Here is a 24,302-nt window from a genome sequence, read left to right as displayed (position 1 = left end):
ATCTGCCCTACTCTCGAATTTTGCCTTCATGAATTTACTCCAGTTGAGTTCAACCTCCCTTTTTGCTTGTGCTGCTGCCTTGAAACCTCTGAAGCTCCTGGCTCTTCTGTAAAATTATTGACCTATTGACTGCGTTCAGTGTGCCCAACTTCTTCAGTTTGTAGTCCACCTTGCCACATTGTCTCTCCATCCCAATGTTGTGCACAGGGGTGCCATCAATGTTACTAGCCTGTTCACTGACAGGGTCCATTGGGAAGGTCTCCTCATCCATCCTCTGCCTGGCCAGGACAGTCTTCAGATGGGGCAGCATGAGATCTGTCAGCTGCTTCACTTCATCCAAGTATTCGGCAGCCACGTCTGACACTGAGTTCAGGACATGTCCAGTGCCTGTCCAGCCACTATAGCATTCTTGGAAATGGGCTATCTTGACCTGCATGCAGCCCTTGTACCATGAACTGGCCTACACCTTTCTTTGTGGTGCTCTCCGATGCATGTTATCATTTTACCTTTCTCCTTCTCCTCAAGCTTAACCACAAATAGATACAGACTTTGAGCCTCAATTTGCTGCACAGCTGCCGTTATGCCAATGTGTTTTCCTAAGATATTATTTTATTTTTAATGATAGAAGGGAGGAAAAGGGGGCAAAAATCATGTCCGATTTAGTTTTTTGGGTGGGTTGGGGGGTTTATTTCATGATAGCTACCAACTTCCAATACATAATATCTCTCAAATGACCCAATGCACCATCACTGAAGTGGGCGTAATCATTTTCAAAAATGTTTATTTTTAGGCCATTTATCCCCTCCCCCTGTGTCTGTGTGAAACCTGTGCTTGTCAGTGTCTGTGTGGTATACCTAATAGTGTGTGTGCAGTATGTGCACTCTTCTGTACAGTACAGTGTGCATGTCTGTTCACAGTATACAGTATTTCTTGCATAGTGCGTGCGTGTGTGTGCGCCCACACGCGCGGGGGGTTGAGGGGCCAAGACCATGTCAGGCCCAGGGGGCCAAAATTTCTTAATCCGCCCCTGCATATACTGCACAGCACCCACTCCTGCTGAGGCCTTTAAATATTTACAACATGCATTTGACAGAGTACAAGAACAACTTTGCTATCTTCAACTGCTTTTAAATGCAGAGAAAACAAAGTGTATGTTCTTTACCACATCAAAAACTGTAAGATCAGCACTGTGTGAGAACATTTTAACAAGAAATGGGCAACAAATTGTGTTAGTATCTTCTTTTAAATATTTAGGATTTTTAATTGATGACCACTTGAGTTTTAAGGAGCACATTCAATATATTGTAAAAAAAACAAAAAACAGAAACTTTTACTGGGATTTTATTATAGAAACAAGTCTTGCTTTTCTTTTACTGTGAAACAGAAATTGGTGGAAACAACCTTTTTACCTGTTATTGGCTATGGAGATGTTTTGTACATGAATGCTACTGCTGGTTGTCTCCACAAGCTGGATAGTGTGTACCACGGTGCACTGAGATTCATCACCAACTGCGCTCCCCGTACTCACCATTGTGTGTTATACTCAATGGTTACTTGGACGTCTTTATGTGCTCGACGCCTCAATCATTGGTATGTGTTCATCCACAAAACTATTCTGGGTATCACCCCATCTTATCTGTCTTGTATTTTAACAAAGAAACACGGAAGTCACAATCTTGGTTCAATGGATGTTCTGCAATTTGTCGTCCCCAAAGTAAGAACTGAACTGGGCAAGAAAGCATTTAGGTTTTCAGCACCGAAGGCTTGGAATAACCTACAATCAAATCTTCAACTTCAAACCGTTGTTACATTAAATGAGTATAAAGCTTCTGTGAAAGGATTGCAGTCTACTTTGTCTGTATGCACATGTATTATGTGAGCAAGTTGTAATGTTGTAAATTTGATGTTTTATGTGTTGTTTACTGTTTTTAATGTAAACTTGCTGATGCCCTCTTTGCCAGGTCTCCCTTGGAAAATAGATTTTTGATCTCAATGGGATTTTACCTGGTTAAATAAAATCTAAATAAAAAAAATAAATACATGTGTACATCTGCAGATGTTATACAGTGTGTATGGTAATATGAGGTCTACTTTCACAAGTGTTTTCCCACAGGATGAGAATTTCTGTTGCAGAATAAATGTATAGAAAACAAAATGGGCGGGAGAAAGTAATCTTATTCACCAGGTGGAGCAACTGCACATTAACATTTTAGCCTACAGTAGAAAGGAGCCAAAAAGATGTCGGGTGGGATATTATTGTCGTCACCAAGGAGCATGCGATTCTGATAAGCGCAAAGCAGCGCAATTAGTGCAAGCGTACCTAAAGCTGCAGCCAGTTAAATGGCTGAAATGCACCTTTACAAAGCAAACCAACCACGAGATGTACCACATTGCACCACTTCACGCGTTCAGCAACATCCTGATGTTTTCTTTGCGGGCTCTTTGTGTAACACCACGCTTTCCTCTTGTCCACCAACCGTCTGACTCAACAACCTGACGACAAGAAGTCACACTTGAATATTAAAGACATACTGTACGTCTCACACACACGCACACACACAGAGGCGGTGTATTACCTGGCAACTGCCTCCAGAGACTGAATCACGTTGTCACCAGTGACCGCGCTGCACTCCATGAAATCTGCATTGAACTCCTAGCAAAGCCAAAGTTACCACTAAACAAAGTATTTTCTGCTTTTCCCAGAGCCATTACCTTTGCAACATTCTGCCCATCTTCGGTTTTAACGCAGCGTCGCACGTTGTCGCTTTTATTTCCGAGAAGTAAAATGGGAATGTTCTTTTCCACAGCCCCTTCCTACAGACAAACGGAACACAAGAAGGATCTTTACTTGGATTGGGAGGCATGTTTTCTGCTCATTTTATTTCATTTGGTATCATTTTATTTCATGTGGACTTCTTCAACTCGGCGTTTTTCATACTTTACAGGCCAACTTGCTTCAGACACACAGCACAGTATGCCCGTTACTTACTGTACACTTCTCTGCTTTGGAGGCTTTCAGAAGAACGTGTGACGTTCATATGTTGTTAAATATTCAGAGTTTTATCGGTCATGGTTAATATTGTAAATCCCACATTCTTTATTTTCATATACATTCTGGGTGTCTCATTCAGTAAAAAAATTTAAAATTCCATTCGTTTTTTAAGGCAGTCTGTCTTAACGTTTTTAGCATTCAATCAGACATTGTGAGGTTTTGTATTAGTGTTCATTCATTTCATTTTTTCTCTTATTTCAGGCAATGACATCAACAACAAAAAAGTACATGGTAGACAACACGTAATGATATAAATTAATATAATACAAAAGGTAATGTACAGTATGTAAGCATGAAGCATGTTTGTCCAGTTTTGCCTGAAAGGGAGTGGGAAGAAGATAACTTTATTTAATTCCACCCACAGTTCTCAATTCAGTGATTAATATATTGAGTTTCACTGTTACTTTGTTTAAAGATTATACAAATGTTGTATCATGGTGGCATTACCACAGGTAACAATAATTATTACAATGTAGCAATAATTTGTATCAACAATGTAGGAAGAATGAATATACCAACAATGGTAATAGACAACATAGCAATAATGGTAATAGACAACATAGCAATAATGGTAATAGACAACATAGCAATAATGGTAAGGAAACATTGAGCACATGTTAACACTTTGAGACAGAGTACAACAGCAGGTCAAATTAAAGACCCTCATCTCTATATTTGAACCAGACCCCATGTTTGTATAATAGTTTAAATCGATTAATAGTTTGGCATTGCTTGTGTTGTAAGTCCAGTTTGTTCCATAGTTTTACTCCGCATGCAGACACACAAAAACGTTTACGAGTGGTTTGAGCTCTCGGCAATGAGAAATATCCAAAGCCTCTCAAGTTATGAGCCTGCACTCATCTTATAAAAAAAAACGTTGTAGATTAGGCAGCAATAATTTGTTAAATGCTTTATATAAGATTATTGATGTATTATATTTAACAAGATCCTCAAATTTGAGCAACTTTCCTAAAAATCCGACACCAGACACATGTTTTTCTTTAAATTGTTACTGCTTTCACCGTATATGTCCATGTTGAGTTTAATATTTAAAAGTGCTGACTGCTGCCTATTTCCCAAATGTAAAGAAGCCTTTAAAAAAATATCCAGACAGTGATTCAGATCACCCCCAAAATGTTATCAGGTATCAGAGAATTGATTTAAAAATGTTGCTGTTTGCTTTTAAAGCTTTGCATGGACTGGCACCTCATTATATCTCGAACCTCATCCAAATTTACACTCCTGCGCGCGTTCTGAGGTCCGAGAGCCAGCTCCAACTCGTGGTGCCCAAGACGAGACTTAAAACCAGGGAAGACAGGGCCTTCTCTGTGGCGGCCCTAAGCTCTGGAACACTCTGCCCCTCCATGTTGGAACTGCTCCCACAGTGGAGTGTTTTAAGTCTCTTCTTAAGACCCACTTTTATTCTCTGTCTTTTAACACTGCGTGTGTTTTTACATTTTTATTTCTATTTATTGTTGTAATTGGTTTTACCCTTTAAAATCGTTTTAATGATATTTATTTTTATATTGGTTTTATATTTATTTATTTTGTTTTTATTCAGTCATTGGTGGAGCTAAGGATAATATTTGAATCTTGTTTTTAATATTTTTGTGCAGCCCTTTGGAAACATTTTTGTTGTTTAAATGTGCTATATAAATTAAGTGGATTGGATTGGATAGGTGTTATCCCATTTCTGACATTTCCTCAGTATTTCATCAAAATCTGTTCTCAGCGATTTGTCTTTGTGGGTGGAGGCGGGGGCGCTAGCATTTCACACACACAGAAGTTATGCCTTGTAACGACTCTCTTCCAGATCGTGAAACCAATGCCTGCAAGTCAGCCATTTCAGATTGTGGAGGGCTTTATCATTTTGTAATTTTTTTTCCCCCACAACTTCTATTACTTTGTTTTCTTTCTGTGTAATGCATCCCCCTGGGTCTGAAATAAAAAGTAAGGTAACACAGTAGAAATGATGCGGATCACCCCCATAATCCAATCACTTGTTCCTTATCCCGTTTCCTTAAAGTTTCGTCAAAATCCGCCCATACCTTTTTGAGATGTTGCTACTTAACATAAAAACTAGCCCCCCGGAGGCGGTAATAAGTGAGCAAACACTAACCTGAATGCAGCTTGCCCAGAAGTGAACTGAGGTGAAGCTTTGCCAGGAAGTGATGTCGTACATCAGGAGAAATGCATGCGCTTTATGAAAGAGCTGCTTGGTGACACTGTGAAACCTTACAAATGACAAATGAATGAATGTAAAAAGGTTAGGTGACATTAAAGTATGAACATGTGTTATGACAGGGGTGTCAAACTCATTTTAGCTCAGGGACCGTTTGGAGGAAAATCTATTCCCACGTGGGCCGGACGGGGAACATCATGTCATAATAACTTAAAAATGTAACTACGACAACTTCAGTTTGTTTTACTTTGGCCCAAAATAGAGCAGGCACATTCTGAAAATGTAAATATCACAAATAAAGTTAAAGTTAAAGTACCAATGATTGTCACACACACTAGGTGTGGCGAAATTGTTCTCTGCATTTGACCCATCACCCTTGATCACCCCCTGGGAGGTGAGGGGAGCAGGGAGCAGCAGCGGTGGCCGCCCCCGGAAATCATTTTTGGTGATTTAACCCCCAATTAAATAATCCTCTTGACAAAACACTTCAAGTTAGTTGAACATTCTGAGGAAAAAATTGGTGCGGTTTCAAAAACACCATGAAGAACACAATGAACTTAGACTTCATCTCAGTGTTTCTACGAAGCAATTCAACTTTAAGTCACAGCCCATCTAGGATTGAACAAAAACAAAATAAAGCATAAATAAAAACGCTTCTATGTATCAACTACCTCATTTGTCATTTGCACTGTTCAATTTCTTTAATTTTTGGGGGGACGGTGTGGCGCGGTGGGTAGAGTTGGGAAATTGTGTTAGATGTAAATATAAATGGAATACAATGATTTGCAAATCCTCTTCAACCCATATTCAATTGAATGCACTACAAATACAAGATATTTGATGTTCAAACTCATAAACTTTATTTATTTTTTGCAAATAATAACTTAGAATTTCATGGCTGCAACACGTGCAAAAGTAGTTGGGAAAGGGCACGTTCACCACTGTGTTACATGGCTTTTCCTTTTAACAACACTCAGTAAACGTTTGGGAACTGAGGAGACACATTTTTTAAGCTTCTCAGGTGGAATTATTTCCCATTCTTGCTTGATGTACAGCTTAAGTTGTTTAACGGTCTATGTTATGGTATTTTAGGCTTCATAATGTGCCACACATTTTCAATGGGAGACAGGTCTGGACTACAGGCAGGCCAGTCTAGTACCCGCACTCTTTTACTATGAAGCCACGTTGATGTAACACGTAGCTTGGCATTGTCTTGCTGAAATAAGCAGGGGCGTCCATGGTAACGTTGCTTGGATGGCAACATATGTTGCTCCAAAACCTGTATGTACCTTTCAGCATTAATGGCGCCTTCACATATGTGTAAGTTACCCATGTCTTGGGCACTAATACAACCCCATACCATCACAGATGCCTGCTTTTCAACTTTGCGCCTATAACAATCCGGATAATTATTTTCCTCTTTGGTCCGGAGGACACGACGTCCACAGTTTCCAAAAACAATTTGAAATGTGGACTCGTCAGACCACAGAACACTTTTCCACTTTGTATCAGTCCATCTTAGATGAGCTCAGGCCCAGCGAAGCCGACGGCGTTTCTGGGTGTTGTTGATAAACGGTTTTCGCCTTGCATAGGAGAGTTTTAACTTGCACTTACAGATGTAGCGACAAACTGTAGTTACTGACAGTGGGTTTCTGAAGTGTTCCTGAGCCCATGTGGTGATATCCTTTACACACTGATGTCGCTTGTTGATGCAGTACAGCCTGAGGGATCGAAAGTCACAGGCTTAGCTGCTTACGTGCAGTGATTTCTCCAGATTTTTTGAACCCTTTGATGATATTAAGGACCGTAGATGGTGAAATCCCTAAATTCCTTGCAATAGCTGGTTGAGAAAGGTTTTTCTTAAACTGTTCAACAATTTGCTCACGCATTTTTTGACAAAATGGTGACCCTCGCCTAGGGATGATGTTTGATAAGAAATTATCGAGTTCGAGCCTATTGTCGAATCCTCTTATCGAACCGATTCCTTGTCGATTCTCTTATCGAGTCCAGATAGGTTGTTGTATATGGAAAAACACACACAATATTTGGTTTAACAAAACCTCACTTTTATTATATAAGAAACAAATAAAATGTAATAAATAAATAAATATTGACTGTTACCCCCCTAAAAAAAAAAAAAAATATTAACTGTTGTTACCCAAAGTATATTAAGTGCCCTAAAAAAATAAAATAAAAAAAATAAATATTGACTGTTGTTACCCAAAGTATATTAAGTGCCCCTTTGAGACACTTGTGATTTAGGGCTATATAAATAAACATGGATTGATTGATTGATTGAAGTGGGATTTTTCAGAAAAACAAATATATACAGTAACACAAAAACAACCTGTCTCTGTGATCACTATAGGTGTATAAATAATAATATAGTGTTAAATAAAATCAGTCCCTTGGGCACAAAACTGAAAATAATACAGCTCTCCAAAAAGTGCACTTCTGCTGCTATTTGACATAACTGTTTGTTATGATGCTTTGACATTTTTGCACTTTATTTCTTTATTGAAAGAAAAATATATATGAAGAGAAAAGTTGTTTGCAAATGTGGTTACAATGCTAAAAAATGAAAAGTTAAAGCTAAAAAAAGAAATACACTTTATTGAGTTAACATTATTTATTTATAGGGGGAAACATGTGATGTTATGAGCTAGGGAAAATAACAACTACACTACCCAGCATGCAACGGGAGTGACAAGCATGCGAGGTAGCCCCGAAAAGTGTTGTTGCATGTCGCCACCCGGCAGCTAAGAATGAGGTTTTGAGCATGCTGTGAAAGTAAACGTCAAGAACTCAGCCAACACGCCTCGTCTGCATTATTTATAATTATACAGACAACACATATACAGTGTGATTTTGTTTTGTTTACAAGGAAAGAAAAACAAAAGTTAAAAAAGGGAGATGTCATATATGTTGAATATATATGTATGTGCTGCGGTTGCTTAAAGAACGTTGCGACAGCTGCCGTAAAGGAGGTGCGTTGCTAGCCTTGTTGCTATGTTTCCGGTTGGTCGTAAAAGTGTTCGTCATGTGTTTGTACCCTGCTCAAATCTCTCAGTAAAGTTATTCATTGGATTATACCTTTTGTTTTGAACTTTATTACAACTTGGAGCGCGTTTTCCGGTCCATTGTTTTCCTGCTTTCGTTATCTGCGCCTAATGACTTAACTACGTGACGTCATTTCTTGTGATGTCCTACGGAGCATTTCTGGTCGGGACGGGATTGGTCCCAGGGATTCGAATAAAGAACCAACTCTTTTTCTTTACTATAGTGGTCTCGATAACGGGTACCGGTCCTCAAAAAGGGATTTGAGTCCGAGGACTCTGTTCTTTTCTTATCGAACAACCGGGAAAACCGGTTTCGAGTATCATCCCTACCCTCGCCCCCTCCTTGTTTGTGAATGACTGAGCATTTCATGGAATCTACTTTTATACCCAATCATGGCACCCACCTGTTCCCAATTTTCCTGTTCACCTGTGGGATGTTCCAAATAAGTGTTTGATGAGCATTCCTCAACTTTATCAGTATTTATTACCAACTTTCCCAACTTCCTTGTCACGTGTTGCTGGCATCAAATTCTAAAGTTAATGATTATTTGCACAAAAAAAAAGTTAATCAGTTTGAACATCAAATATGTTGTCTTTGTAGCATATTCAACTGAATATTGGTTGAAAATGATTTGCAAATCATTGTATTCCGTTTATATTTACATCTAACACAATTTCCCAACTCATATGGAAATGGAGTTTGTAATCTGCTGTATCTGCTTGGATCCCTTATTATGAACACCTTAAAGTGTAGAGGTTGCTGTGCATTAGTGTAAAAAATTCACTTACAAATTGATGGCAGCAACACATTGCAAAAAAGTTGGCACAGGGGCATTTTTACCACTGTGTTACATGGCCTTTCCTTTAACAACACTCAGTAAACGTCTAGGAACTGAGACGACCAAATTTTTTTGAAGCTTTTCAGGTGGAATTCTTTCCCATTCTTGCTTGATGTACAGCTTAACTTGTGGTATTTTCGGCTTCATAATGCGCCACACATTTTCAATGGGAGACAGATCTGGACTACAGGCAGACCAAACTAGTACCCGCACTCTTTTACTACGAAGCCACGCTGTTATAACAAATCATTGTATTCCGTTTATATTTACATCTAACACAATTTCCCAACTCATATGGAAATGGAGTTTGTAATCTGCTGTATCTGCTTGGATCCCTTATTATGAACACCTTAAAGTGTAGAGGTTGCTGTTAAGGCTGCAGCTAACGATTATTTTTCTATCGATTAATCTATAGATTATTTTTTCGATTAATCGGTTAATCTATAGATTATTTTTTCCGATTAATCTATAGATTATTTTTCCTTTTACCGATTATTTTTTTATTCAAAATGAAGATGAAAAAATAAATGTAGGCCCGTTTTTTCAAAAGGCATGGCTTTTATTTACAAAAAAAAAGAAGTATGGCCACTCAGTCAACATTGACAACAACATGACTAAATATTCTGTAACAATGTAAACATTTAAAACTTTTAACATTCAACAAAATTAAAAGTAGCTTATTTGCTTTTTAATGTGCAAATATAAAAGTCAACATCCAGTGCAAATCTTAATATTCTGCAATAGTATAAGCATTTCAAAAGTAAAAGTATTGCTTATTTTGCTTTAAAATGTGCAAAAATAAAGATAAACATCCAATACAAAAAAGTGCAAAACGAAATATTCTGTAACAACAGTGTAAACATTTAAACAAAAGTGAAAGTATTGCTTATTTGCTAAAATGTGCAAAAATAAAGATAAACATCCAATACAAAAAAGTGCCAATCTAAATATTCTGGAGCACTGTAAACATTAAGTATTGCTTTTAAAATGTGCAAAATAAACATCCAGTCCAACACAGTACACAGTAACCAATTCTACTCATTCCAGTGAGTGTCTAACAGTTGTAATGAAGAAAGGTTAGCATGTCTACATGCTTTGGTTCTTTTCTTGTTTACAATATTCCCAGCAGCTGAAAATAGGCGCTCAGAAGGGGACGATGTGGCTGGAACTGAGAGCTAATTAGCCTTCACCTCAAGCCAGGATTGCGAGTGAGCTGAGCTGCAGTTTAAGTTTCTAGAAGGTCAACCGGCTCATAGTGATGTTACTAGTAGTTGACTTGGAGGTGTTTATTATCATTTGGGGAGAGTCCGCTGCCTGATGCTCACCTGCTAAATACCTATCTGCTCCACGCTGAAGCGCTGACTACATGCGCTCTGAATACGCACTGCTGATTGGCTGATAATGCTCCGTGTGTACCAATCAGATGGTTGTGTGGGTGGGACAATGCTGCGTGTGTACCAATCAGATGGTTGTGTGGGTGGGACAATGCTGCGTGTGTACCAATCAGATGGTTGTGTGGGTGGGACAATGCTGCGTGCTGAGACAGAGGCAGAAGGAGCAAAGCAGCTTGTTAAGACTTTAGCAGCTAAAGTTAGCTTTAACTTAGAAACTCGTTCGGTACACCCCCGTACCGAACCAAAAGCCCCGTACCGAAACGGTTAAATACAAAACACGTACCGTTACACCCCTAGCAGATACAAATGACACATTCATGTTTTTGTGTAATGATGACAACGTATGCTCGCGCGGACGATTGACTAGTTGATGGTTTTCTTTTCAAATGTTCGTCCATAGCCGTTGTGCTGCTATGATAGGCCATTTCCGCTCGACACAGTGTGCATACAACAACATTATTAGGCCGTTTATTGAAATACTCCCACACTTTTGACCACTTTTGGCATGCTTTTCCCCCCTCGCTCGCACCGCTCGCATCGTCTTCTTTGATCGTCTGCTTTGCGCTTCGCCATGACGGTAGTGTGACGTCATTATGCGACGCGTCGACGCACAAAAACGGCGTCGACGTATTTACGTAACCGATGACGTCGACTACGTCGACGCGTCGTTTCAGCCTTAGTTGCTGTGCATTAGTGTAAAAAATTCACTTACAAATTGATGGCAACAACACATTGCAAAAAAGTTGGCACAGGGGCATTTTTACCACTGTGTTACATGGCCTTTCCTTTAACAACACTCAGTAAACGTCTAGGAACTGAGACGAACAAATTTTTTTGAAGCTTTTCAGGTGGAATTCTTTCCCATTCTTGCTTGATGTACAGCTTAACTTGTGGTATTTTCGGCTTCATAATGCGCCACACATTTTCAATGGGAGACAGATCTGGACTACAGGCAGACCAAACTAGTACCCGCACTCTTTTACTACGAAGCCACGCTGTTATAACAAATCATTGTATTCCGTTTATATTTACATCTAACACAATTTCCCAACTCATATGGAAATGGAGTTTGTAATCTGCTGTATCTGCTTGGATCCCTTATTATGAACACCTTAAAGTGTAGAGGTTGCTGTTAAGGCTGCAGCTAACGATTATTTTTCTATCGATTAATCTATAGATTATTTTTTCGATTAATCGGTTAATCTATAGATTATTTTTTCCGATTAATCTATAGATTATTTTTCCTTTTACCGATTATTTTTTTATTCAAAATGAAGATGAAAAAATAAATGTAGGCCCGTTTTTTCAAAAGGCATGGCTTTTATTTACAAAAAAAAAGAAGTATGGCCACTCAGTCAACATTGACAACAACATGACTAAATATTCTGTAACAATGTAAACATTTAAAACTTTTAACATTCAACAAAATTAAAAGTAGCTTATTTGCTTTTTAATGTGCAAATATAAAAGTCAACATCCAGTGCAAATCTTAATATTCTGCAATAGTATAAGCATTTCAAAAGTAAAAGTATTGCTTATTTTGCTTTAAAATGTGCAAAAATAAAGATAAACATCCAATACAAAAAAGTGCAAAACGAAATATTCTGTAACAACAGTGTAAACATTTAAACAAAAGTGAAAGTATTGCTTATTTGCTAAAATGTGCAAAAATAAAGATAAACATCCAATACAAAAAAGTGCCAATCTAAATATTCTGGAGCACTGTAAACATTAAGTATTGCTTTTAAAATGTGCAAAATAAACATCCAGTCCAACACAGTACACAGTAACCAATTCTACTCATTCCAGTGAGTGTCTAACAGTTGTAATGAAGAAAGGTTAGCATGTCTACATGCTTTGGTTCTTTTCTTGTTTACAATATTCCCAGCAGCTGAAAATAGGCGCTCAGAAGGGGACGATGTGGCTGGAACTGAGAGCTAATTAGCCTTCACCTCAAGCCAGGATTGCGAGTGAGCTGAGCTGCAGTTTAAGTTTCTAGAAGGTCAACCGGCTCATAGTGATGTTACTAGTAGTTGACTTGGAGGTGTTTATTATCATTTGGGGAGAGTCCGCTGCCTGATGCTCACCTGCTAAATACCTATCTGCTCCACGCTGAAGCGCTGACTACATGCGCTCTGAATACGCACTGCTGATTGGCTGATAATGCTCCGTGTGTACCAATCAGATGGTTGTGTGGGTGGGACAATGCTGCGTGTGTACCAATCAGATGGTTGTGTGGGTGGGACAATGCTGCGTGTGTACCAATCAGATGGTTGTGTGGGTGGGACAATGCTGCGTGCTGAGACAGAGGCAGAAGGAGCAAAGCAGCTTGTTAAGACTTTAGCAGCTAAAGTTAGCTTTAACTTAGAAACTCGTTCGGTACACCCCCGTACCGAACCAAAAGCCCCGTACCGAAACGGTTAAATACAAAACACGTACCGTTACACCCCTAGCAGATACAAATGACACATTCATGTTTTTGTGTAATGATGACAACGTATGCTCGCGCGGACGATTGACTAGTTGATGGTTTTCTTTTCAAATGTTCGTCCATAGCCGTTGTGCTGCTATGATAGGCCATTTCCGCTCGACACAGTGTGCATACAACAACATTATTAGGCCGTTTATTGAAATACTCCCACACTTTTGACCACTTTTGGCATGCTTTTCCCCCCTCGCTCGCACCGCTCGCATCGTCTTCTTTGATCGTCTGCTTTGCGCTTCGCCATGACGGTAGTGTGACGTCATTATGCGACGCGTCGACGCACAAAAACGGCGTCGACGTATTTACGTAACCGATGACGTCGACTACGTCGACGCGTCGTTTCAGCCTTAGTTGCTGTGCATTAGTGTAAAAAATTCACTTACAAATTGATGGCAACAACACATTGCAAAAAAGTTGGCACAGGGGCATTTTTACCACTGTGTTACATGGCCTTTCCTTTAACAACACTCAGTAAACGTCTAGGAACTGAGACGAACTAATTTTTTTGAAGCTTTTCAGGTGGAATTCTTTCCCATTCTTGCTTGATGTACAGCTTAACTTGTGGTATTTTCGGCTTCATAATGCGCCACACATTTTCAATGGGAGACAGATCTGGACTACAGGCAGACCAAACTAGTACCCGCACTCTTTTACTACGAAGCCACGCTGTTGTAACACATGCAGAATGTGGCTTGGCATTGTCTTGCTGAAATAAGCACGTTGAAAAGGACGTTGCTTGGATGGCAACATATGCTGCTCCAAAACCTGTATGTACTTTCAGCATTAATGATGCCTTTACAGATGTATAAGTTACCTTGGGCACTAATACACCCCCATACCATCACAGATGCTGGCTTTTGAACTTTGCGCCGGATGGTTCTTTCAAATGCACGAGAGTGTGGAATCTTCCATCTCTCCCTAGCATGGCCCAAAACCGGTCAATCCTTGCTTCCTGGGGAAGATCTTCCCTGGCAAGCAATTGGTACTCCAGTACTTGTACCCGGAGGCTGGTAAGGTCCAATCGCAGCTGCGGCAGCCTTTTTTTTTTTTGGGGCGTGGCCTCCAGCTCCGGCTGAATACCGGGAGTTTGTCGGGAGAAAATCTCTGTCGGGAGGTTGTCGGGAGAGGCGCTGAATATCGGGATTCTCCCGCTAAAAACGGGAGGGTTGGCAAGTAGGACTTACAGATGTAGCGACAAACTGTAGTTACTGACAGTGGTTTTCTGAAGTGTTCCTGAGCCCATATGGTGATATCCTTTACACACTGATGTCGCTTTTTGATGCAGTACCGCCTGAGGGATCAAAGGTTACGGGCATTCAATGTTGGTTTTCGGCCTTGCCGCTTACGTGCAGTGTTTTCTACAGATTCTCTGAACCTTTTGATGATATTACGGACCGTTGATGGTGAAATCCCTAAATTCCTTGCAATAGCTCGTTGAGAAATGTTGTTCTTAACTGTTGGACAATTTAATTTGCTCACGCATTTGTTCACAAAGTTGTTTACCCTCGCCCCATCCTTGTTTGTGAATGACTGAGCCTTTCATGGAACCTGCTTTTATACCCAATCATGGCACCCATCTGTTCCCAATTAGCCTGTTGACCTGTGAGATGTTCCAAATAAGTATTTGACGAGCATTCCTCAACTTTCTCAATCTTTTTTGCTACATGTGCCAGCTTTTTGGAAACATATTGCAGGCAAAAATTCCAAATGAGCTAATATTTGCAAAAATCACAATTTCGAAAGTTAAGTATCTTCTCTTTGCAGTGTATTCAATTGAATATAGGTTGAAAAGGATTAGCAAATTATTGTCCTCTGTTTTTATTTACGATTTACACAATGTGCCAACCCCAATATATACCGCGACCCCAAAGGGAATAAGCGGTAGAAAATGGATGGATGGATGTGCCAACTTCACTGGTTTTGGTTTTGTAGATAATTTAGATACTGTGATATTTCATAAAAAAACGTGATTTTTAGGGTGCGTCTGACTGGTAGGAGACCACGGGGGAAGACCCAGGACACGTTGGAGAGACTATGTCTCCCAGCTACTCTGGGAACGCCTCGGGCTCCCCCGGGAAGAGCTGGACGAAGTAACTGGGGAGAGGGAAGACTGGGCTTCTCTACTTAGGCTGCTGCCCCTGCGACCCGACTTCGGATACACAATACAGTAGAAGATGAATGGATGGAAGTTAAAAACATTGTATTTTCACAAACTATATTTTTAAACACGAAAAAATTCAGTTCACAAAATTCAAACGCTAAAAATTTGGTTACATAAATTCAGTGTAAAAAAAAACAACTTTCATAATAAAGACACAAATTAACCACCACAATAGATTGTAAACTATTTTCTGTAGTGCAGATATATTTTGATCTCACCTTTCTTGACCTGCTGTATCCCATAACTGGAGCACCACAAGTTTCCCCTCCACGACCACAGTCCACATACATGTATCCAGACCTTCCAAACACACAAATGACATAGTTCTAAGTGTTTTTGTACTGTGTATTTATGATAAAATTGTTAAAATGTTCAAAGCCCTTACCCACAGAAGCAGGCATATCCGGATAAAACTTGCCATTCTGAGCTCGTCTCATGAAGGAGGTCTTGCCCACGCAGCTGTCTCCAATCATGACAACGTTGTAGGCTTGTGCTCTCACGTCAAAGTGACCTGCAGAAACCAAGAATGGAATTTTAAAAATGTTAACATAACTGTATAAGTAATAACATATTGTTCAAAGAACAGTTCTCTCACAGCGGTATTAGCTTTGGATAGGCAACATTGGTAATAAATTCCTCTTCTACTGGACTTTCACAATGTTATGTCAGACCCACTCGACATCCATTGCTTTCGGTCTCCCCTAGAGGGGGGGGGGGTTACCCACATATGCGGTCCTCTCCAAGGTTTCTCATAGTCATTCACCGACGTCCCACTGGGGTGAGTTTTTCCTTGCCCGTATGTGGGCTCTGTACCGAGGATGTCGTTGTGGCTTGTACAGCCCTTTGAGACACTTGTGATTTAGGGCTATATAAATAAACATTGATTGATTGATTCTACTGGATTTAATTAGATGACTTTGCTATTTCCAATATCACAACCATATTCTGTTTACCTGAAGAAATATTCTTCTGGGTATCTTGACCTAGGAGGACTTGATTATAGTGGTCATGAGATGAAGTCACTTCCTGAGAGGTCTTGCTCCTGTATAAAAGCACAAACACAAAACATTCCAGTGTACGAGCAAGATTACACAATAGTGAAAATGAATTGTGCAGCTGTAACCTTGTGTGTGTGTACAGTGTGTATGCATGCAGGACACTGACCTGGCAGACTTTGAGGTAATGATGTCGGATGATGGCTTGATGTCACTTTCTTGATTCTGAAGAAGCACAATGTTTTATTTGCAGCATTTATTTAATAAATGTGACTTTGTAGGGAGGGGAAAATACAAATATATGTTGTACATTTATATTATAAAATAAACTATTGTTGTATTGTATGTCCATTAGGGCCGCACGATTTTGAGGAAAAAAAACGAATTGCAATTTTTTCTCCAAAATTGCTATTCGATTTGCAATTTTATATTTTGTACATAAAAATGCATAAAACTGCAAAACTAACGAGTGATGGAAGACAAGTTACTTTTAGACTGTCAACATATACTTGTCTCCAGGTACAACACATTAGAACAATATGCAATAATTTACTTTCAAAAATATTTGTCTATATGCAGACAGACTCAAAACTTCTGTCTACACCATGATATTTAACTGAAGAAATATTCAATAAAACCAATACTGTGTTTATAATTTATGTATAATAATAATGCAAGTAACCATTTAAAAGGATATATACTTTTTTGTCATTACTGCAAAATTGTTTACCGTTGTACTGTAATTGTAAGGTGAATAACTGACTCATTTCTGTCAGCACAAAATGTACCTAAATAGTTATTGAACATATTGAAGTGCATTCTTTTACCAGTTGTCTTATTGTTAATTGCTATCATGTGATCGCAATGGCATTTTCGCTCATTCGTCCGTGAGATGAGTTTAAATCGTCCAGCCGACATTTGGCTTTGTAATCACATTTTTTTCCTCCTAATTTTTGTTAGTTTGCGGCATTTCTCACAGGGTGAGTCGCATGGCTCTCTGTACTGTGTGCAGGATTTCTACAGGTATCAGCAAATGTAATTTAAAGGCCTACTGAAACAATTTCTTTTTATTTAAACGGGGATAGCAGATCCATTCTGTGTCATACTTGATCATTTCGCGATATTGCCATATTTTTGCTGAAAGGATTTAATAGAGAACATCGACAATAAAGTTGCAACTTTTGGTCGCTGATAAAAAAAGCCTTGCCTGTACCAGAAGTAGCGTGACGTCAACAGTTGAAAGGCTCCTCACATTTCCCCATTGTTTTCAATGCAGCTAGAGTGATTCGGACCGAGAAAGCGACGATTACCCCATTAATTTGAGCGAGGATGAAAGATTCGTGGATGAGGAACGTTAGAGTGAAGGACTAGAATGCAGTGCAAGACATATCTTTTTTCGCTCTGACCGTAACTTAGGTACAAGCTGGCTCATTGGATTCCACACTCTCTCCTTTTTCTATTGTGGATCACGGATTTGTATTTTAAACCACCTCGGATACTATATCCTCTTGAAAATGAGAGTCGAGAACGCGAAATGGACATTCACAGTGACTTTTATCTCCACGACAATACATCGGTGAAACACTTTAGCTACGGAGCTAACGTGATAGCATCGTGCTTAACTGCATATAGAAACAAAATAAATAAACCCCTGACTGGAAGGATAGATAGAAAATCAACAATACTATTATACCATGGACCTGTAACTACACGGTTAATGCTTTCCAGCCTGGCGAAGGTTAACAATGCTGTTGCTAACGGCGCCATTGAAGCTAACTTAGCAACCGGACCTCACAGAGCTATGCTAAAAACATTAGCTATCCACCTACGCCAGCCAGCCCTCATCTGCTCATCAACACCCGTGCTCACCTGAGTTCCAGCGATCTACGGTGCGACGAAGGACTTCACCCGATCACAGATGCGGTCGGTGGCCCGGGGACGGAGGAAGTTAAGGTGAGTTTGGCGGCTAGCGCATCTGCTATCCATCTCTCAGTCCTCCTGGTTGTGTTGCTGTAGTCCGCCGCTAATACACCGATCGCACCTACAACTTTCTTCTTTGCAGTCTTCATTGTTCATTAAACAAATTGCAAAAGATTCACCAACACAGATGTCCAGAATACTGTGGAATTTTGAGATGAAAACAGAGTTTTTTGTATAGAATTCAATGTGTCCGCATACTTCCCGTTTCAACGATTGACGTCACGCCATACTTGCCAACCCTCCCGTTTTTAGCGGGAGAATCCCGTTATTCAGCGCCTCTCCCGACAACCTCCCGGCAGAGATTTTCTCCCGACAAACTCCCGGTATTCAGCCGGAGCTGGAGGCCACGCCCCCTCCAGCTCAATGCGGACCTGAGACTGAGTGGGGACAGCCTATTCTCACGTCCGCTTTCCCACAATATAAATACGCCTGCAAGTCCCAAAACGAATGGAAACAAGAATTTCAGTTCATCCTGGATAGTTCGAAGGGGAAGGTGTATGTTGCCTGTAAAAATGTAGAACAGACTTCTCCATTGAACACGGTGGCCGAAATGATTTCTCAGTCATGAACAGAGAAGTTAAACAGGACAATACTGCCATCTAATGGATAGATAATTCAAGTATTTCTTTTATGTAAATAAAATAAATATATATATATAGCTAGAATTCACTGAAAGTCAAGTATTTCATACATATATATATATATATATATATATATATATATATATATATATATATATATATATATATATATATATATATATATATATATATGAAATACTCGAGTTGGTGAATTCTAGCGGTAAATAACCACGCCCCCGGACATCACATTTAATGCTTCTTCATGCCATTTTAGGCCTTAATTTTCTCAAAATCCATTTAAGGATTTTAATGCACCATGGAAACCCTGGTGTGTGTTGGCGGCAGCGCCCAGCTCTAGTCTCTATTGAGACAAAGATTGATGACTGAAAAGAGGGGTGGCTCTGTTCAGTTAATTCCACTGGTAAATAAACGCACTCAGGCACTAAACTCCATGCACAAAGTAAGACCCGTTCCTTCCTGTTTGAAGCAAGAGACGAACAAACGGGAGGCTCAACAATTCTGATAGGCGAACATTGCTGTCACTCAAATGCCTGTGATGGCAGAGAAAAAACACCTCAGCCTCTTGCGGTTATTTACCGCACCGATTAAAACCTTGATGTTAATTCTATTTCGATTAATCGTGCAGCCTTAATGTCCAGTACATACTTTTCCTCTTACCTTTGGGTCATTGTAGCTTTGAATGATTTCATCATCATGTTCGTCTGTGATTGTTGTCAAAGTTTGTGGCTGACTTTTCACCAACGAGTCCTCTCCTTTACTTTGGCTAAGTTGAGTTTGGTGTGCCCCTCGTGACTTCCGGTGGGATCCCAGTTTCCTTCTTCTCCCTTCAGGTGCCAGTTCTGACAGCACTTCAAATTTAGGCGAAGTTTCTTTTAAATCATCGTGTGGAGTCAGATGATACTCTGAAGTTTTATGTTCCTTGTTTTTTCGATGTATCAGGGCTTTGTTTTGTGTGTCACCAGTGTGGCTGAGGACAACATTCTGTTTGGGTGCTGTGTTTTTGTGTTGTACAAGAAGTGTCAGGTCTTTGTCTTCACTCTTACTGGCGCTTTCAAACATGACATCTTGGACATGGCCCGTGACTGAAGCCACTTTGTTTATATCCAACTTTTGATCCAAGTCCCCTTTTGATATGGTCCCCAAATTTCTGCGACTGGAACCCATCTTTCTTTTTCTGTGTGTCGAGCTCAAATTTGGACTCTTTGTCTCTGTGTTTTTATCAGGGGCTCCCACACTCTCAGTCTTTAATACTTGTGTATTTGTTTGAGCTTCCACATGCTCTTCAGAATGTGAGGTCTTTAGGTCTTTGAGCTGTGGTACATTTCCCTTATTTTGTGTAGTCTCAGAACTTGAATACAGCTCAGTGTCAACCAAGGTTTTAATGTGAACCTCAAAGCCTGCAACATGATCAGGTTCAAATGTGTCAATGCATGTCTCATTTCCGCTTAGATCATCTACCTGGAAAGTAAGGGGATTAGCATGTTCTGTATGACAGCATGACACCTGTTCTGGAAGGACAGCCAGGGCCTCTGTGGCTGATATGTGACTTTCACCAGTAGTGCTGGGAAGCTCCTGGTTATCATCATCCTCGTCCTTTTTCGTTTCCTGCCTTTCTTCACACAATGAATCTGTCATTTGATTTTCAAAAGCTTCCTTCTGTGATACATCCTCCAGCACTTCCATGTTCTCCAAACTTCTCATATCAAGTTCTGCGTGCAAGCTGTCCATCTGTGCCTCTTGCTTCCTGTTTATTTGACGCTTACGAGTGGAGCCCATCTTTATTTTATTGCCGTTGTTTTTTACTTGCCAGTTCAGACTTTCCTCATGTAGCGCCAGCTGGTCCTGACATGTATACACTGCGTTAGGGATGCCAGTGTCACATGCACCCACTTCTGGTACTGTAGTGCAGTTTTCCTTCAAATCAAAGGCTTTGTTTGGTTTCTTTTTAAATTCTCCTTGCTGTTGTTCAACTTCTTCCTTGTCAGCAATGGCCACATTCTTTTTTAGTTCATATTTTTCAGGCGCCATCACATTATCTGTCAGCAACCCTTTCTTCAGAGACACAACATGTGGGTTTTGGTGCCGAAAGGTTTCCTGTGCCTCTTGAACATTCAAAGTGCTATTGGTGCAACACATTGGATTGTCTGTGTCTTCCCCCTCAGGTTCAGGAAGATCCTCTTTGTCCAACTTTGGAGCAATGTCTTCCTCTCGACCTGCTACTTTACCTTCCAATTGCTCAGTGGGTTTAAAGCGTGCATCAATTTGTTCTTGGGACACTTGTTGCACTGTCACCTCGATTGTCACCGTTTCATCTCCAGTATTCGAAGTACCTTGTGCCAGGAGTTCTTTGTAGGATTTATACGTCAAAGGAGCATCTGTTTGCACGGTTTCAACAGAAACGCAAGCCTGTGCTAGGGAGTGATCAGTCTGATCAACTTCATTAACTTCTACAGGGTAAACCATGTGCATTTTCTGGGCATCTTCCTCTAACCTCTGAGCATTGTAGCTTTCAGAAGAGCTGAAACAGTGACACAGCTTTGTTGACATTTCCTCTTTCGGTGACACAATTGTGGTTTTTGCTACACTGCTCTCAGTGTGTGCATCTTTATCACAGCTCGTGTTTTCTTGATCTGTGGTTTCCAGGGTAGATGTGATAGTCTCTTGAAGATCATGATCATCTGCCTTTCTGGATATATCGTTCTCCGATTCAATGTATGTGTCAAAAATCTTTACAGGACTTATTTTGTTCCGTCGACTAGAACCAAGTTTTCTCCTGTTTTTATTTGGATGGAAAAATTCTCTTAGCTCATCTAAATTGGTGTCTTCGTTATGGTGGGTAATGTCAAAACTTTTGTCTTGTTGAACACTTTGTGGAGTCAATTCACTCCCCTCAATTCCACTAATGACTCTTTCTGCACTTAGTTTCTCATCAGACATCATTTGAGGTTCAATGTAATGTTCCTGAGGTTGTGAATGTTCTTTTTTATCTTTGTTAATCAAATCCATCATTTTGATAATTGAATAATTTGTGTCGCTCTGGTTCAAAACCTCCATGTTGTCTCCTTTCATTGATCCCTCCTCCGATATATGATTTGGATTCAAATTTGAATCATGAGATTGATGATTTTCCAATTCCACAATTTCCTCAACCAGATGTTTAATATTTTCATCAATATCTTCTTTAACATCATGAATCAAAATTTCAGAATCCACTTTTTGGTCTGTTTTTGGTGACCTAACCTCATTAACTAAAACTGTGTCAACCTGCTCACGTTGCACATCATATGTTGAGGTTTCTGCTTTAGGTGATACAAGTGTTGCTTTTGCTTGATGGTCTTCAAATTCTGCATCATTTAGGCTGCTTAACTCTGTTGCATCCACACGTGGTTGACTCACCAAACAACCCTCCTGTAGGGCTCCGTTTTGTGTCAAAAAAGTTGGGTTTTCCTTTACTTGTGTTTCAATTTTAACTTTAGAAAGATGTTCCTCCACTGGCGTCTCTCTGGAATTGGATTGTTCAGTTAAGGATTGGGCTACAGTTGAATGTATGTTTGAAGTTTTTAACTCAGAGCCTACATGTGCACTTTTAATTAAATCACACACATTTTCACTTTGAATGGTTTCTAAATAGTTTTTTATTAGCAAGGTTTCCCCTAACTTCACTTCAGCTGCAACTCTTGCAAATTCAGGAAGATTATCATGCATCTTTCCAACAGCATCATTTTTGGAGTCACTGTTTGTGTCAAATACCTCTACACTACTTCCTTTGTTTCGTCGACTAGAGCCTAGTTTTCTCCTGCTTCTGGTTGGACAGAGGGACGCTCTTTGCTCATCTGCACTCAAACTGTTGCCCTCACTTTGAGAGTTGACAACAAACTTTTTCTTTGTTTGCACACTTTGTAAATCCAATTCACCCTCCTCAATTTCACTACCAGCTCTTTTAGCACACAGTTCCTCATCATAGGCCGCTTGAACATTAACGTCATGTTCCTGGGGTGGTGTATGTCCTTTGTCAACATTAGTCAATACCTTTATATTGGTATTAGAAATTGGATCATTCTCATCTCCCTTGTGTAGAACCTTTACATTGTCATCTTTTGAAAGATGATCTTCCTGTTTTTCATGTAAATGTATATCCGAATCATTACGGCTTTGCACAACCAATTCAGAGCGATGCATGGCCATATCCATAATTTCATTTTTTAAATGTTCAATAGTTTCATCAGTATGTTCTCTATGGTCGTGTGTCAATATTTCAAAGCGTTCATCTTGGTCCGTTTCTGATGATTTAACATTTTCATGTACTGTGTCTGAATGCTGAGCACCTTGCACTTTTGAAATGTCAAAATGCTCATGTTCCTCATTTGCAGGACGTTCCTTTATTGCTAATGAATAGTCTGGTTGCTCAACACAACATTCAATGTCATCATTTTCACTGTAGTCAATATTGTAAAGGGCTCTCTCCGGTCCTTTCCTAAAGTTTCTGCCCTCTCTTGAATGTTCGACAAGAGGTACCAGGTCTGTTTCTTTAATCATTTCCTTTTCGGTGTCATTTGTTATTGGATTAGTATGTACCTCTGCTTGCTCTTTCTGCTGTGGCTCATCAGTAGAATGTGTACTGGAAACAACCACTTCAGCAGTACTGCCTGTGTGTTCCACTGGTTTACAGGGCTCAACCACCAGTCTAAAGCCACTCTCTTCTGCATTGTGATTCAAATGCAATGTCTCATTTCTTGGTTGAAGTATTTCCACATCAGGATCTACAGCATTCAAAGTGTCATCAAATGTGGCGGCTGTATAAAAATGTGCCCCATGCATTGCATCATACTCATCTGCCTTATTAGATCCCCCTTTAAGAGCTTGTTCCGTTGGTATCATTTGTGTTGCTTTGAGTTGTTCTCTACTGGCATTTTGCTCAACTTCCTCTGTAGGTTTGTGGTATGATACAGTAACAGACTGCTCACCTTCATAACTTCTTTCACTTTGTTGATTTGAGCCCAGCCTTCTTCTGTTGGCTTTCTGCCCTGATGAAAGTGTATCAGTTTCCAAAAGCCCTGATGAAAGTGTATCAGTTTCCAAAAGTGTATCATCAGTACTTTCTTCAGGTTGTGGTACAGGTGACTGGTGTGATGAAGTAAAATTCTCAGGCATTTCGTGTTTGATCATCTTCCGCCGAGAGCCAAGTCTCTTTTTCCCACTGGGGCCAGGCATGATTATCTCGTCTCCTGCGACTTTTGCAGCCAAGAAAACATTTTTAGGGCAGCATTTCTAGTCGGTATAAATCTATTTCAAAGCTATAAAAAGAATATGGTCTTGCCAATTTCATCACTTGAACAAATAATCTATTGCACTTACCCTGATAAACTTCTGTTCCCTCTGACAGTTCCTGTGTTAATGAAACAGCAGTCCCGACTGGGCGGATGTTAAGTAATTAATGTGGGCGTTTTTTAGAATGACTTGACGCTTCCTGTGGTTGGTTTGCACTTGAAGCAGACTCACACCTTAGTTTTACATGCTTTTATGTAAACATTATCAAATTGAAAAAAAACAACA

General features: G+C 39.8%; 1 protein-coding gene across 1 annotated transcript; it reads right to left on the bottom strand.

The window, feature by feature from the left end:
• Positions 1-1,270: 1,270 nt before the first annotated feature.
• On the bottom strand, positions 1,271-24,127 carry LOC133652523 (uncharacterized). Its single transcript, XM_062051363.1, has 10 exons — positions 24,105-24,127; positions 19,407-23,980; positions 16,337-16,392; positions 16,126-16,214; positions 15,558-15,683; positions 15,391-15,472; positions 5,172-5,286; positions 2,713-2,814; positions 2,577-2,653; positions 1,271-2,493 (listed from the first exon to the last, which is right to left on the bottom strand). Exons 2-10 carry the CDS (start codon positions 23,958-23,960, stop codon positions 2,409-2,411), a joined length of 5,286 nt encoding a protein of 1,761 aa, XP_061907347.1. The 5' UTR covers positions 23,961-23,980; positions 24,105-24,127; the 3' UTR covers positions 1,271-2,408.
• Positions 24,128-24,302: the final 175 nt, after the last annotated feature.

This window comes from Entelurus aequoreus, linkage group LG01, assembly GCF_033978785.1.
Source record: "Entelurus aequoreus isolate RoL-2023_Sb linkage group LG01, RoL_Eaeq_v1.1, whole genome shotgun sequence".
In the NCBI taxonomy this organism is placed as follows: domain Eukaryota; kingdom Metazoa; phylum Chordata; class Actinopteri; order Syngnathiformes; family Syngnathidae; genus Entelurus; species Entelurus aequoreus.
Note: the sequence above shows the minus strand (reverse complement) of the source record. Positions and strands in the feature narration are given on the sequence as shown.